Source organism: Mustela erminea, chromosome 11 (assembly GCF_009829155.1).
Source record: "Mustela erminea isolate mMusErm1 chromosome 11, mMusErm1.Pri, whole genome shotgun sequence".
NCBI classification, from domain to species: domain Eukaryota; kingdom Metazoa; phylum Chordata; class Mammalia; order Carnivora; family Mustelidae; genus Mustela; species Mustela erminea.
The window spans coordinates 21,993,020-22,010,851 of NC_045624.1; the positions used below are offsets into that span (position 1 = coordinate 21,993,020).

A 17,832-nucleotide genomic window follows, 5' to 3' on the forward strand; every position below is an offset into this window, starting at 1 on the left:
GCTTATGCCGGGGATAATTTTCATGTATTTTCAGAGTGTGATCGATACAATGGTCAACTGGAAAGCATATCAGGGACAGAGTTTGGCCATATGTTATAAAGAGCATGTAACATAAAACAGGTGTTAAGGGGCACCTGGGTGGCTCAGTGGGTTAAGCCTCTGCCTTCGGCTCAGGTCGTGATCTCAGGGTCCTGGGATCGAGTCCCGCATCGGGCTCTCTGCTCAGCAGGGAGCCTGCGTCCTCCTCTTTCTCTCTGCCTGCCTCTCTGCCTACTTGTGATCTCTCTTTGTCAAATAAATAAATAAAATCTTAAAAAAAAAAAAAAGGCGTTAAGAAACTGTTCCAAAATTCAAGTATCTATAGTCACAGAATTATCTTACTTAGTATGAAACATGCCTCTCTCTGTCCTTTTCTCTCTCATTATTATTATTTTTAAATATACCTTGTTTAAGGAATAAGCTGTCCAGGAAGTACCACCTCCCAAGATGTAAATCCTCTGCCCATCATGTGCAATTTCATGTCTGTATCTGAAAACATACATGGAATCTGTTTATAATGAAGTGAAAAATGATCTACCTAAGATTTTGCCATAAGGCTTTTGTTGGATAATTATTCATAGTAATAAATTGTTAGAAACAATCTAAGTGTTTAACAATAGTGAATTGTTAAATGAATTACAGAATAGACATAAAATGGATTAGCGTGCAACCAGTAAGAATATAGGCAGAGAGGACAGTTAATATATCAAGAACTTCTTTCCATGTCATTAACTGAAAAAAAAAAAAAAAAAAAGTAAGAGCAGATAGGCTCTAATCCCATGAAAAATTTATAAATACACAAATATGCAGAGAAAATGACTACAGAGATAGATCCAAAATGTTAACCCTGGCTATCTCTAGATTTATATTATATTTTTTTCATTTTCTTCATTTTACTTATCTGTATTTTCCAGATTTTCTAAAATCTTTTTGTGATAACTTTGTATAAGGAGGGAAATTATTACAGAGTTTGTAAAAAGTGATCTGTCTACATTTCATTAGAAACCCCACAGTATGGACTTTCAAATTAAGATACTTATTTAATAGATACAAAAATATCAGAAAAATTCTGCTACATAGAACTGTGATTATAATGTGAAACACCTACCAGGACTTTTATCCAAGCAGTCTAGCTAGAAGTGAAACCATTTATAATGTGTCCATAAAATGATTCAAGAAGGCAACCATGTGAAAATGCTTTGAAAACTTAATCTATTTCCTCCTTTCCCTGAAGGCCCTGGTGCTGATAAAATAAATTACATCAAAATTATTCCAGCAGCAGCCCACCCCCGAGCCCTCACATGGTAGCTCTGCAAACATCAGCCCACTGCCATCCTACAACAAAGATAAAGCCTTCCTTAGAACCTCTAGGCCGTTTTGTTTAAAGGAAACGAAGAGATAACTGGATTCATCTAAACAAAGTGAATAAAAAACTATTTACTGTCTTTGCTTTTAAACTGGAGAGGAAAAAATTATTTCACAGAAGTATTTCTAATTCTAAGAGGCAAGTCCTAGCAGGAAAGAAAAGTGAAAGGCCTAGGACTGCTCCCAGAAGGTGGCTAGGAGCACCCTGTGATGTCTGCATGCTTACCAGGGCACTTGAAATGAAGGTCCTCCCCTCCTCTCATCCACCCATCCAACCACCACGCCCCCCCCAAGTCAATATTCACTGAGTACCACTATGGGAATTGAGTGCCACAGGCTCTCTGGGTATACAGCTGCGAGCAAATGAGCCAAATAATCCCAAAATGCAAGTTAAGAAGGCAAATCAAAAAGTAACTAGAAAGTGATTGTTTTGTCTGTAATATAGCATTTAATTACATTTGCTACCACTGGTTTCTTCTTCAAAGTGTTACTATCTTCCTAATGCAGGGAAAAAATGAGATATAAAAGGAAATACTATGAGAAAAAAATCTATGGTTAAGGGGGAAATATCATTCCTTAACCAGATGACTTTTCTTTAATGCTGAACTGGAATCTACCAGCAGTTGGCTATTTTAACCAGGCTGTAAGAGTCTTCGTCAAACCGTATTAGCAGTATTCAGAAAAAAGTCAAACTTAGCAAGAAAGAATAAATATGCTTTGATCCTAGAACCTCACCTCTCTTCTGGCAGATCACAGGACAGGTTGTTTGGTTTTAGTTGTGTCCACTCTCTTGTATTGAGATCTAGTTTGTGCAGATCTGTGCTGTAAATGTAGCCAGTTGTCCCTCCAAAAACATAGAGGGAGCCATTGATGATTGCCATGGCCTGGAGGGCAAGGAAAGGTGAATACCATTGATTCATTAACGCCTGGTTAAAGAATACAAACGTATTCAATACCCCAAAATGAGACTTCATGAAATTCTCTTCTACTTTTTAACCTTCTAAAATAGCAGACCTTTAAAAGATTATAGATCTGGGGGGAACCGAGGTGGCTCAGTCTGTTGAGCATCTGACTCTTGATTTAGGCTTAGGTCATGTCATGGTCCAGGGATCAAGCTCCATGTCATTGTGCTCCCTGCTCAGTGGGGAGTCTGCTTGTCCTTTTCCCTCTGCTCCTCCCCCAACTTGGGCTCTTTCCCTCTCTCATTCAAATAAATGAATAAAAAATTAAAAAATTTTAATAGATTTTATTTATTTATTTGACAAAGAGAGACACAGTGAGAGAGGGAACACAAGCAGGGGGAGTAGGAGAGGGAGTAAAAGGCTTCCTACTGAGCAGGGAGCCCAATGTGGGGGCTTGATCCCAGGACCCGGGGATCATGCCCTGAGCTGAAGGCAGACACTTAACGACTGAGCCACCCAGATGCCCCTAAAAAATAAAATCTTTTAAAAATATACCTAAAAATAAATAAATAAAAGATTAAAGATTTTTAGAGAACCCAGGGATTATTTTTAGAAGGGTAAAGCTTTGGGGTGCCTCGGTGGTGCAGTTGGTTAAGTGTCCCACTCTTGGTTTTGGCTGAGGTCCTGATCTCAGGGTTGTTAGATCAAGCCCTGCATCGGGCTGCTCAGCATGGAGTCTGCTTATGACTCTCTCTCCCTCTTCCTCCGCCCCTTCCCCACCACATGCACTCTCTCTCTCTCAATCTAATATATAAATAAACAAATCTTTAAAAAGAAAGAAAAGTTAAGAAAGAAAGGTAAAGCTTTGCTCAACTACAAAGCAGTTCTACCTAGATAGGCAAGAGGACTGGATATCGTTTAGGGATCCTGGCCAACCAAAGAATGTATACATCACAGACATGAACATTTCCACGCAAAGCTGCTTCTCTTTCTTTTTTTTTTTTTTTAAAGATTTTATTTATTTATTTGATAGAGAGAGATCACAGTAGACAGAGAGGCAGGCAGAGAGAGAGAGAGGGAAGCAAGCTCCCTGCTGAGCAGAGAGCCCGATGCGGGACTCGATCCCAGGACCCTGAGATCATGACCTGAGCCGAAGGCAGCGGCTTAACCCACTGAGCCACCCAGGCACCCGCTGCTTCTCTTTCTAAGCAGTGTTAAGAAAGATGCTCTCAGGAAGAAGAAGCAGATATGAAAATAAGGCACCAGAACCCCTTAAGTAAAATGTCTAAAGTTGGTAGTCCTAAAAATGTCACATTTTCTACCAGACTCCCATCAGCATAAATTCCGCTTTTGTTATGGTCATTTCTCAGAGTTTTAATGCCTCCTCCAGTGGAATAGAGCTATCCAGTATGTGCCTCTACACATAGCTCAGGAGGTATTTATTATCAGTACTAATGTTGGCCAGTTGAAAAAGAAGCTAAAGATGCTTTTAAGTTTAGCCCATTACTCTCCAAGGGTCGCCGATGTTGGAGGGTTGCTCCCTATCTTTTTGGATAGAACTTTTCAGACCTTTTGAAGCACTGGAATTAACTAGAAACTAATGTCCACATAACCTGTGTTTCAGCTCAGACTAGCCTGTATTAAGTCCTTTCCAAGTGCAGATGTTATCTACTCTACTACTTAGGTCAGAAAGCTCTCCAAAGAATCATATCATTTTAGAGATGATGACCATATGTAGAGCCCAAACTCATTGGGGGTGGGAGTGGAGGCAGGGTGCATCCTGACATTTAAAATACTTCTGTAGAGGGGCGCCCAGGTGGCTCAGTCAGTTAAGCGGCTGCCTTTGGATCAGATCATGATCCCAGGGTCCTGGGATCAAATCCCAAATTGTGCTTTCTCTCTGCCCCTCTCCCTGCTCATGCTTTCTCCGTCTCTCTCTCTCTCAAATAAATAAATAAAAATCTTTAAAAAAAAATACTTCTGTATAGATCTAGGTCATGATCCCAAATTGGATTAGAAATAAAGAGTGAGGAAAAAAAGGAAAGGAGGTAATAACAACCAGATTTGCAATTATGACTTCACATCAGAACTGAAAAATCAGTGGGTGCCTGGGTGGCTCAGTCAGTTGAACGCTTGATTCTTGGTTTCAACTCAGGCCATGATCTCAGGGTCTTGAGATCAAGCCCCGTGTGGTGTTGCATTCAGTGGGGAATCTGCTGGAGGATTCTCTCTCTCCCTCTGCCCTCCCCCCACTCATGTGTGTGCTCTCTCTCTTCCAAATAAATAAATAAAGGAAAACAAAAAACCTAGGGACATGGGTGGCTCAGCCAGTTATGGGATCCTGGGATCGAGCCCCTCGCTGGGGAGACTGCTTCTCCCTCTGTCTCTTCCCCTCCCCAAAGACTCTCTCATCTCTCAAATAAATAAATAAAATCTTCTTGAAAAAATGAACTGAAAAATCAAATATTAAACAGTGAATTCATTCTCTGTTTAAAAAAAAAGTAGTAACAAATATTCTGACATTGTCCTTAGAACTAGAAAGATCTGCACTAATACATCCACCACGATTGGCCACAGATTGGTACCTGTCCGTATATACGGCTGGGTTTCTTCCCCCGACAGCTGAGTAAAGCCCATCTCTTATACTTCACGTTACACACATGGACGTCATTGCCGTTGCTCTCACCGAACGGGATGCCTGTACCTCCAAACACCAACAGGTTGTTTCCATGCAGCACAACTGGGGAAGGAGACGCACATGTCCATTATGTACTGGCTACCTGCGGTATGTTCCCACATAAACCCAGAATAAGAGAGACTAAAAAAATGTCTGCTTTAATGCTCTCTCAGAAGGTAACTCAAACCACTGACATCTAACTACTATAAAGTTCTGCAGGAAAAGGCTTACTTCAAACTGTACGGACTAAACCATAAGGCCAGCTCGTTGTTAGGTATGTGACACGTATTCAGTACGTGTTTGTGGAGTTCCTGAAATACTCTGTCTAACACTACTAGAGGACATGAACTATGGCACAGCACTGTCACTGAAGACAGTTCAAGTATGCAGCAAAGCAGAGGAAATGAAGTATCATCTTTGCCTTAGCAAAGACCCAGCAGGACTCTGGATGAAGGGATAAAAGGATCATTCTGGTTTTGCCAGGGGAATGAATGATCTCTACATTTTAAATTATGCTTCTGTCACCTTAATCCTTCACCAGATAAAAAGAAACACCAATATCCTGCTGGTAACTTTGGTGTTCTATTTCTTCTGTTCCTGCCACCACATGCACATACGCACGCGCACACACACACATGCACACACATTCTTTCTCTAACGACAAGTACCCCCCAAATCGTGCTACTATTTTACCTCAATGGCATTTTGAGAAATCAATTGTTCAGCTGATATAGTTTGAGAGCCAGGATGGCTCTGGAGCTGCAAGAGCCAGGTTTCAATTCTTGTATGATCTCAGTTGAAGTCCCTTAAGGCCCCTCTAACATCCTGTTTTCCATTTGTACAACGGCAATAACTCTAAAGTGCATCACAGAAATGCTGTGAGGTAAACGGATACTACGTGTGGAGTACTTTGCTCAGAAGCTACTATCGTCATTATAAACCCCCTCTGTTGAGCCTCTACTATATTTTACTTAGCCTGTACCTGCTACTTTCTATTAAACCCTCTGAAATATTACTAATCCCATTTTACAAGTAAAGACCTTGAACCTAAGAATCATCAAGCAAGGAAACGGTATACAGCTAGATTCAAACTCAGGACTAGCCTCCCAAGTGATTTTGAACCACCATGCTGCATTCTTACCACAGTAGCAAGTCTATCCCTTAACAGGGTTTAATCATATGACAGTATTATTACAAATTATTAACAAGAACCATGTGACACTGACCTGTCCTCACAGACATTTCTAAAGTCAAAAGTTCAGAACTGCTTGCACTCACGTGACATAGATGCCAATTCCCGGGGCATGTAGCCATCTGTGCCCATCTGGTGCCATACTCCTGTAGCAAAATGATACCTCCAAAGCTCCCTGAAGAGAGGATAGTCTTCATTATCTGGCCCTCCAGATTCATCATAATCTGGGTTATAACCTCCAAACACATAGAGGTTGGTATTATCTGCCACACAACGATGTCCACTTCGTGCTGGTGGAGGTCTGTGGCCTAGGAGAGAATAAGACGGTTTTCCACAGATGGCCAAGCAGATTAAAAGCACAAACAAATTTGGTCACAATCATTTTAGCTTTAAGAGGGAATCAGGGAAAATTTATAACATTGATTTACTTTTTATATGCTTAGGTTATTTTTTACATTCACACATGACTACTTAAGTTTTTAAGGAGCTAGTCTCCATTTCTATTTCATACAACTAACTTTCAGATTTTGGTCACTGTGAAAAGTTTTTTTTTTCCAAGGGAGGTAAAATAGCATTATAAACTCAAAAAAATGGTTGACAACTTGAAATTTTCAAGAAGGAGGAGGGGTTTAATAAGCAAAAAGCTAACAGGACAAATTTTCTTATTTCCTTAGAGGAGAACAAAAACACAGGCCAACTAAATTAAACTGAAAATATTAGAGAACTACATAAATATAATCACAAATGTGAATGAGTCATGTATAAATAAAAATACACACACATAAAACCTATGATTTGTCCACACTATATAATTATACACTTAAAAAGAAAACTGGCTTTCAAAGAGTTATAGAAAGATTTAGAATTAAATACCACTCCAGACAGTATGGCAGTTAACAAAAAATATCCTTATAGTTATCTCAAAGAGCATCTTTCAACCTACTGAGAGCTTTACTAAGAAAAGCTATTTCTACAGTTTATATTTGAAAGCTATCTGAAGTTTAAATTGCATCAACTAGTTCACTAAAAACTACTTCGAGATTAGAGTAAAAAATCCTAAATTTTTAGATTATTTCTATTATCCTTACAATTTTTTATACCAGTCTACACAAACCCTTACATAGCTGCAGAGCCAAAGATGCTTAAATCCATACTGGATGGAATAAAAAGCCACAATAGTTGTCAGTCACCCTAAAGACTTACCTACTTTCCTATACTAGGAATAGATATTAGTATAATGTTAATTAATATTTAGGATGATGCTGGACACCTAACGAACATGTTATATTAAAAAAAAAAAAACACTTATTACCAACCTAACATAGGCCTTGTATATTTTGTTAATCAAAATCTCACTTCCGGGGTATAAATTCAAATAAGAACAGAAAAGAAGTTGCACCTATCTAGAGAAACTAAAAAACAAATAAACCACGAATCAATCACTGAATCCCTCAACTCTGACCTGTCAGTCCTGTCTGAGAATCTTTGATGACTCCTTCCTGCTCAAGTACAGTTTTCAACCCAAAATTTAGAGCCTTTCACAACATAACTTTGGCCTTATAGCTCACACTTCTGCCTAAGTTTGTCTCTCTGCTTATAAAGCCAAGTCCTTCCCTTAGCCCTTGGCCTGGTCTTCTACCCTTCAATGCTTACTTGTGGAAATGCCTCCAAATCCAGCCCTTACAGCTTTCTCATCATTAAACCCTAGGGCCCTTCAATTCAAAACCCTGCGAGTCAAATAATAGGATATACACACACAGCAAGATTATTATACTGTATCTATGTAAATACATGAATATATTAGACAAACTATAATCAGTTAGAAAATTTACTCATAAGCTGTGATTTACCTCAACTGAAGAACTAAATTTCTCTTTCTAGGAATCTCAAAACACAGAAAGTGTGGTGTGGAAGAAAAAGCAAAAGCTCCTACAAATGTCTAGATTTGAATCCAGGTTTCTAACTGCTACCTTGAGCAAGTCACTGACCCTCACTGTATCTTAGCTTCCTCATCTGTATAAGGGGATATTAAGCCCGTACCTCACAGATTTTTCAGATTTCTATTAAAATGCTTACTGGCTTATATATTAATCTTTCCAAGTGTGTGAACTATCTGAAGAAAGAGGAATGTACTTGCATTGACCTTTCTAGTACCAAGCCCAAGGCACACAAAAAACACTTAACAAAAATTTATAAATTTTTCTCTACTCATTTTGTTAACATTTGTTTTTCTTCTCCAAATAGGTTAGAAGCTCCTCAAAGGCAAAGATCATGTATAACAATTGTCCTGTATTACCCGTAACACCTGAAACCAGTGGAGCGATATAAAAGACACTAGGAGACAGGGCACCTGGGTGGCTCAGTTGGTTAAGCAACTGCCTTCAGCTCAGGTCATGATCCCGGAGTCCCAAGATCCAGTCCCGCATCAGCCTCCCAGCTCCAAGGGGAGTCTGCTTCTCCCTCTGATCTTCTCCCCTCTCGCGCTCTCTCTCACTCCCTCTCTCAAATAAAAATAAATAAAATCTTAAAAAAAGAAAAAAGACACTAGGAGTTTCATGATTCTAGTTTCAGGTTAAAGTAAACAGTGACAGGGATGATCAAAATAGTGTATAGCTCCCAATGGACTTTGATATCATTATACTTCAGAGATATACGATTTCAGGGGCAGGGGCTGGATTATGCAATGGTCTTCTCAAAACAGAAATGCTTCTAAACATTAGTGAGACTGGGCGCCTGGGTGGCTCAGTGGGTTAAGCCGCTGCCTTTGGCTCAGGTCATGATCTCAGGGTCCTGGGATCGAGTCCCGCATCGGGCTCTCTGCTCAGCAGGGAGCCTGCTTCCTTCTCTCTCTGCCTGCCTCTCAGTGTACTTGTAATTTCTCTCTGTCAAATAAATAAATAAAATCTTTAAAAAAAAAAATTAGTGAGACATATTTAAAGAAAAAACAAAACAGAGTTGTTGTGGTCAACAGATGGGAACTTTGAGAATCTTTATAACGTCACATGCTTTACTCCCTGAAGTCAACAGATACTTTTCTAAAACTGCTTTTGGACAAATATTTGAAAAGACATACACTATATTCTAGGATTTTCTCTCTATAATTTTCCACTATGAGTTACTTGACAACTATTTTTGTGACAAATGTAACTCAAATGGATTAAAGGTTGAGGAGTTAGTGAAAAGATGGTCTCATATTTATTCACTCATTCATTCATTCATTAAGCCAAAAATATTACTGGATACTTGCTTTGTACCAGGTACTGCCTAAGGTGCTGGGGATACAGTGATAGGACCACTATCATTTCTGTCCTCTAGAGCTTAAAGTCTCGTCCTGCACTTTCAATGCAGTAGCCACTAACCGTGTATTAATGCTGAGCACTTGAAATGAAGATGGTCCAGAATGAGATATGATTTCAATGTCAAATACCCACTGGATTTCAAAGACTTCGTATCCAAAAATGAATACAGAATTACTAATTTTTGTATTGAATGTATGTTGAAATGTATTTTTGATGTCCTGAGTTAAATAGAAGTATTAAAATTAATGCCACCTTTTACTTTTTTAATGTGACTACTGGAAATTTTTCCATTTGTGGCTCACATAACATTTCTATTGAACAGGACTGGTCTGACTCAAGTGCTGGCTTTTGTAATTCTATTATCTATGCAAATTAAACTGCTGGGTAAAGAGAATCTGATCAATGTTTGATAAATATTAAACATGCTGTCAAGAAGTCTGATAGCTGGGAGTAAAAGGTAACTCTTCTTTTTCTTCAGTCAGTAACTAGAGATTTCTTTGTACATATTTATAGCCCAAGAGTGACTAACATATCAGAAAGTCAAATTTTACTTTGAATAAATCATGGGAATTTGTCAGGGCTAATGCCAGGGAGACTAAGCACTTATTTTCATTGTGTGGGATATAGCAGGTTCATCAGCCTTGACCAAAATAAAATTGGGTTTTAGATTGTTAAATAGTTCTCTGAATCCTTCCCCAAACTCTCCATGTGCAAATCCCACTTTCCTAAAAATGACTTGCTACTGATGAAATTACCCTTTGAATTAGGTTATCTAATTCAGAAACTTCCACTAGAAAATGTAAAAAACTCAAGCGTAAAAAAGTCAAAAATTAAAACTGAACTAGTATGCAGAGGTGACTCCCAATATCCACAAGGCAACATCCAGCTAAGGGAATGTGTACCTATGATGTCTGAACCATCTTCTCTTCCGTGGGCTCACCTCGTCACAAACACTTGCTCTTTAACCCGGGCAGAAGCAAGAGCTCGTGGTAACCAGGGAAATGGGCTTTAGTTTCTACTCCAGCCCAAAGGAAAAGAGAAGCTAGCTGCCCAACATTAAGGTGACAGATGATTAGCCAGATTAGTCAATGTTTTCGCCATTACAGTATTTTAACAAAGCTTCCTTTACATATGTTCACATGCAAATGTCTGAGTACTTCTGCGTCAAAGGAATATATGCTTTAAAGTGTTACAAACGCAATGTGAAAGAGCCATATTGCTCTCCAAAGAGACTGGAACAATTATACTCCCAAATGATTTCTGGAAGTGCTTCTTTCTTCACACTCTCTTTAACCTCTCTCCTGTGTGCCCATTGGAAGGGTACAAATGAGGGTCAGGTATCTGTATTTCCCTGATTTTCTACTAGTGCACATGTTAACCAGCCCATTTCTATTTCTTCTGTGGGGAGCTGCCTGATCATACCCCTTGCTTTTCTATCTACCTAGTTGTTATCTTACAGATTTGTAGAAATTATTTATTTATAATATTTCTTTCATCCAACCTGCTACTTGTCTTAATTTTATCTTTTAATGTATGGAAGTTTTTGTGTTACTGAATCTCTCAATCTTTTAATAAAGGTTCCTTTGCAAAAAAAAAAGAAAAGAAAAAAGACTGCTTTATATTTCATTTATCTCTGAATCATAAAATTATAAAAATATTTTCATTTAGTTCTAGTAATTTTACAGGTTTTTTTTAATACTCAGAAAGTGAATATATCCAGAACTTGTTTTTGTGGACTCTATGAGGTAGGACTCTAATTTTCCTCCCGAAATGTATAGGCTTTTGCCATCAAACCACTTCTGGAAAGCCATCTCTTCTATACTGAGTTGAAATGCCAACTTTATCACACACTAAATTGACATGCTCTAGAGTAGAATTAGGAAAATCCCAATATCCAGGTCTAATCACAAACTTGGACACAAAATCTATTACTTTTTAAGAATGCACACAACTGGGGCACCTGGGTGGCACAGTCGGTTAAGCATCCAACCCTTGATTTTGGCTCAGGTCCTGATCTTAGGGTTGTTGAGATCGAGCCCCATGACCGGCTCTACGTTCAGCACAGAATCTACTTGGGAATCTCCCTCTTGCTTTGTCTCTCAAATAAATAAATAAATCTTACAAAAAAAAAAAAAAAAAAAAGAGAGAGAGAGAGAGAGAGAGAGTGCATACAATCAATATAAAGCAAAATCACAGAAAATTAATGGAAAAGCTTGCAAGTAAAATAGCATATAACATTTATTGCTTAGTAAATTTATTACTTACAAGATGTAGCCACCTCTAAATATTAATTTGTGGGGAAGCCATTAAAAAAAATAAAAACCTTTACTGCTGAAAGTATTAGCTAGTTATAAATATCAAATAGCCTAAAGGATAGATTCAGTTTCGTTTAACTGGTCACTTTTTTCCAAATATAAAGCTTTCCATTACCTCGACCAGGGAAGACAGGTCTTCTATTTTTACATCTGGAAAACTGGACTGGAAAGCCAAAGAGGAATGAGCCAGCTGGCTCATGCCCCTGACCAGCAAGCAGACCTTTTTACTACTCCCAGAGTCCAAGCTGTTCAGGCAAAAGCAATCTATTCATACCAGCAAGCATTATTACATAGTTATATATGCATTTCCTACCAGAGGAACTCCGTACCCTATATGAGATGCATATGTAAAGATCTGGCTTCTCAGGGCAGATAATCTTAGTGTAGAAGATAGCAGCAATCAAATAAATCTGCTTTGACAGACTCTGGTGTTATGATGAGTTCATTTCAAGTACTGAGCACAGCATACTTGAGGTAGTTGTTACACTATACCTAGTTATATATCATCATTGGCTTCTGGACTCTATTCAGTTCCACCAGCTCTGCTAATTATCAACTCCTATACCATTATCACACTGTTTTATTTTTTTTTATTTTTATTTTTTTAAAGATTTTATTTATTTATTTGAGAGAGAGACAGTGAGAGAGAGCATGAGAGGCGAGAAGGTCAGAGAGAGAAGCAGACTCCCCATGGAGTTGGGAGCCCGATGCGGGACTCGATCCCGGGACTCCGGGACCGTGACCCGAGCCGAAGGCAGTTGCCCAACCAACTGAGCCACCCAGGCGCCCCTATCACACTGTTTTAATTATGATAGCTTTGAAGTATCTTCTCAATATCCAGTAGAACAAATTCCCCTTTCTGTTACTTTTTCAAAGAACTTCTGGGCTGTTTTTCTCCATCTACACTTGCAATCAATTTTGGAGTCAGTTTGTTCAAAACAAAACAAAACAGAAAAAAACCCCCCACAAATGTAAGAAGTCCCTTGAAGGATGTCAGGGTGGCTCAGTTCATGATCCCAGGATCCTGGGATCCAGTCCCACATGGGGCTCCCTGCTCAGCAGGGAGTCTGCTTCTCCCTCTGCCTGCCACTCCCCCTGCTTGTGCTTGCTTGCTCACTTGCTCTCTCTCTGACAAATAAATGAAATCTTAAAAAAAAAAAAATCCCTTGATATAAGACATCATCTTATCCAGGTGATCAAAATTAATGTCATCATAACAGGAAAAATCAACACCATCTGCAAGGGACATGAACACAGTATTACTTCAGGGTGGGGACTGTGGGGTTGCCCAGTCAGCTAAGCATCAGACTCTTTGATTTTTGGCTCAGGTCATGATCTCAGGGTTGAGATCGAGCAGATTCCTGCTCTCCTTCTCTCTCTGCCCCTCCTTGCTTGCACTTCCTCTAAAAAAGAAAAAAAGACTTCAGCATTCCTACCAAAAATGCATAAGCTGAATGTAATCATGAAAAAAACACAAGATAAACACAAACGAAGTGATATGCCACAGTATAACTAGTCTATAATGTTGAAAAATATCAATGTCAAAGCTAAAGGTCTATGAAAACTGAATGCAACACATGATTTGGCATTTTCTTTTACTACAAAGGACATCACTGGAATAACTGGCAAAATCTAAAGGTAAGGTCTGTAAATCAGATACTGGTGTTAATTTTATCCATTCCTTCTAGTGTTAATAGTGGTAATTTCCTATTTTGGATACTTGTTCTGCAGTCAAAGAGAATATTTGTTTTCCAGGAACACTAAAGTATTTAGGGGTAACAGGGTATCATGTCTATAGCTTACCCTCAAACGGCTCAAACAAAAACAATATACAAGTGTATACATATACATGTGTCATATATGCATAGAAAGAGGGGGTAAAAAGGGAGAGGAGAGGAGAGGGAAGAAAAGAGAGGGAACAGGATCAAGCAAATGCGATCAAATGTTAACATTTGGAGAATCTGGGCAAATGGTAGAGAATTTTTTTTACCATTCTTGTTGCTTCTCTGTTGAGTCTGAAATTATGTCATGAAGGAACCTAGTTTCTAGCCATTTATCCTCATCTTTTTTAGTAACCATCAGTATAGATTGTTTTCTTGTTTTTTAATTTTTAAGTACTTTATAATTTTCCATACAATGGTGAATGCTTACCTCTTTTGTTCTATTTTTTAATTGGTTGTTGTTAATATATATAGAAATAATTTATCTTTGCAAGTTCAAATTTTATCCAGTCAACTGTCTGAATTCTGGTATTAGTTATCATTAATTATCTCAGATTTTACAGTAGACATTCATGTACATGTTATTAATGACAACTTTCAGCTCTTTCTTTCCAATACATGTACTTTTATGTTTTTGTCTTCTATGGTATTATTGCACTTTCTCTAAAAGTGCAATAACCTCTAGAACAAGGTTGAAGAGTGGAGATGATAGTGGGCATTTTGTCTCTCTTTTTTTTTTTAAATTAAAAGATTTTATTTATTTATTTGACAGAGAGAGATCACAAGTAGGCAGAGAGAGGCGGGGAAGCAGGCTCCATGCTGAGCAGAGAGCCCGATGTGGGGCTCGATCCCAGGACCCTGGGATCATGACGCGAGCTGAAAGCAGAGACCTTAACCCACTGAGCCACCCAAGGGCCCCTCTCTCTTTTTTTTTTTTTTTTAAAGATTATATTTATTTATTTGACATACAGAGATCACAAGTAGGCAGAGAGGCAGGCAGAGAGAGAGAGAGAGAGAAGGGGAAGCAGGCTCCCTGGCGAGCAGAGAGCCTGATGTGGGGCTCTATCCCAGGACCCTGAGATCATGACCTGAGCTGAAGGTAGAGGCTTTAACCCACCGAGCCACCCAGGCAGTGGGGCATTTTGTCTTACTTTCATTTTAAATTGGTAATGTTTCACCATAATGTATAATATTTGCAATTGGTTTCTTACACATAGCCTATACAATAAAATAAATTTTCCTTTATTCTTGGCTGCCTGCCAATTTTTTCCTTACCAGGAATGGGTATTTTTTTTTTATTAAATTTTTATTGAAATGGAAAATACAGAAAACTGCATATAAGAGTATAGCTTGGTGCACTTTAACAAAATGAACACACTGAGAATCAAATTTTTTTTTAAAGATTTTATTTATTTATTTGACAGAGAGAGATCACAAGTAGGCATAGAGGCAGGCAGAGAGAGAGAGAGAGAGGAAGAAGCAGGCTCCCTGCTGAGCAGAGAGCCCGATGCAGGACTCGATCCCAGGACCCTGAGATCATGACCTGAGCCGAAGGCAGCGGCCCAACCCACTGAGCCACCCAGGCCCCAGGCACCCTGAGAATCAAATTTTATTCAAATTTTTTGATATCAAGAAAATCTTGTTCGTTTTTGACTTTTCTGATTTTGCTGAAATAATTAAGCTTTCTTATTTTTCTTTCCTTTTCTCCTAGAAGATCTACGTCCCATTACCTCTAATATTTTTTTTAAACCAATAAACTTGTGGCACCTGGGTGGCTCAGTCAGTTAAAGAGCCGACTCTTCATTTCGGCTCAGGTTATGATTTCAGGGCCCTGGGATCAAGCCTTGGCTTTCCAGCTCCTCTCTTAGCAGGGAGTCCACCTGAGGATTCTCTGTCTCCCTCTGCTCCTCTGCCACTCGCAAGCACACGTGACTTCGCTCTCTTTATCTTTAATAAATCTTTTTAAAAACCATAAACTTTTGTTTTCCTAACAATATTAAGAATAAACCACATATAGGCGCAACTGGGTGGGTCAGTCGGTTAAGCGACTGACTTGTGATTTCTGCTCAGGTCATCATCTCACGGTGTTGAAGTCAATCCCCTCCTGGGGCTCCTGGGGCTCCATGCTGGGCTGTGGAGCCTGCTTAAGATTCTCTCTCTCCCTCTACCCCTCTCCACCTTCCCCCCAGGCTCCCGAACTCACATCCTCTCTCTCTCAAAAAATAAATGAACAAGTCAAGCAACAAATCAACTACACACGGAAAGAAACTTGGCTATTAACAGTGATTGCTTCTGGAGAGGGGAATAAAGTGAAGAGTAAAGGTGTGAAGGGGGACCTTTGCTTTTTTAACTTAACATTGTGGTGAAATATAACACATGTACAGGAACACATCTAACTATAAATGTATAGCTGAACATATTACAAAAAAGGCAATCGCCACTCAGGTCAAAATACTGAATACTGCCAGCACCCAGATGCCCCTTTACCTGCTCCTTTTGGCCACAACTCCCTGCAACCCACCTCTTTCACTTCTAGAGGAAGAACACATTCCCTATTTTTATGGCAATCATAAAACTTGCTTTCTTTTAATAGCTTTATCATACCTAATTTGTGTCCCTAAACAATATTGTTTATTTTGGCCTAGTTTTGAAGTGTATTTTAGTAGAATGATATCGTATATATTCTTTCTGGGCTCTTTCATTCATAACTATGTTTCTGAGATTCATTCATGTTGTTGGGAATGACGTGGTCTGTTCATTTCCATTGTCAAATAGTATTTCTTTGTATGAATATATACCACGATTTATCCATTCTACGTTGCATGAATAGACATTTGGGCTGTTTCAAATTAGTGACTCTTAATACTGCTATAAATATTTCTGTACATGTTTTCAGGTGCACAGGGACCTACATTTGTTGGCTATAAAATCCAGAAAGGTAATTTGTGAGTCACAATATATGGAAATCTTTACCTTTGCTAGAAAAGTTCAAACTGCTTACAAAATACTTATTATTGGTATTGTCAATCTTTTTAATTAGGCAATTCCTATCCATTTGTATACCTGTTTCATTGTGGTTTTAATAGGCATTTGTCTCATTACTAATGAGACTGGGCACCTTTTCCTGTTTTCTGGTCAACTAGATTTTTTTCTTTTGAGAAGTATCTGCTCAAGACTTTAACACATTCTCCTATTGAGATGTCTTTTTCTTACTAATCTGTTCAAATTTGTTATATACAGATAAGGACATTCATTTTTCACTCTACGTATTTCCATATTATTTGAATTTAAATAAGCCCATATTACACCTGTAAATTCTGAAACAAAAAATAAGACGATCTTAAGCAGTTTTACTTTCTCCCTATACCCCCAATTTGTTTAAATCATCCGAAATACTGTAGAATGTTACTTATATCTATATATTCACACATATAAATACACACACATATGTATTTATATTATTCTGTATTTTTAGTTACAGAAAGTTATATATATATATAAAATATACATATACACACATTTATTTCTGTATTTTTATAAATCTTTTCTTAACAATTAAACTTGGGCTTCCCAGTCCCTCTATTTGGACGCAACTCTTTTAAGTATTACTGGTTTCTTTCCACACCGTAGCTTCCTATATCCCAATCTTCCTCTTTCTTGGATTTGTTTTCATTTTACTGGGAATAGCTCTTCAAAGTAATTTTCTCAAAAAGGATATGTGTTGTAAACTTTCAGAGTTCTCATTTATTTTTACCCCCACTTAAACACTAGTGAGGGTACAGAGTTCTATACTAGTGGGTACAGAGTTCTGTTCAAAATAATTTTCTCTCAGGGGGCACCTGGGTGGCTCAGTCATTAAGCATCTGCCTTCAGCTCAGGTCACAATCCCGGGGTTCTGGGATTGAGCCCTGCATCAGGCTCCCTGCTCGGAGGGAAGTCTGATTCTCCCTTTCCCACTCCCCCTGCTTGTGTTCCCTCTCTCACAGTGTCCCTCTCTGTCAAATAAACAAATAAAATCTTTAAAAAATAGTAAGTTTCTCTCAGAACACCGAAGGTCCTTATCTTCTAGCAAATCGTGTTGCAGGTGAGAAATCCCACACCAGTCTGATTCTTGGTCTTGGTCTAAGACTAAGAAAATGTAAACAATTTTCTGTCCTTAGAATCATAAGGAGTTCACCAATGTATAGATAGATGCTTTTGTTTTTGTGTTCTTCCTGCCTATTCCTTGGTGGGCCCTTTATACTTGAAAAGTTAGTCTTTCTTCAGTATAGGGAAATATTCTGTGTTCCTTATTTTCCCCCTTCCACTATCTGATCTTTCCT

General features: G+C 38.5%; 1 protein-coding gene across 3 annotated transcripts in view; it reads right to left on the reverse strand.

The window, feature by feature from the left end:
* Positions 1-17,832, reverse strand: part of KLHDC10 (kelch domain containing 10) — a 61,468-nt gene that overhangs the window by 7,140 nt on the left and 36,496 nt on the right. For all 3 annotated transcript variants that reach the window (XM_032304321.1, XM_032304322.1, XM_032304323.1), the window contains 4 exons: positions 6,262-6,483; positions 4,892-5,046; positions 2,140-2,288; positions 444-528 (listed from right to left, as the gene is read on the reverse strand). In XM_032304321.1, coding sequence (XP_032160212.1) covers positions 444-528; positions 2,140-2,288; positions 4,892-5,046; positions 6,262-6,483 — 611 coding nt within the window. The remainder of the gene's footprint in view (positions 1-443; positions 529-2,139; positions 2,289-4,891; positions 5,047-6,261; positions 6,484-17,832) is intronic.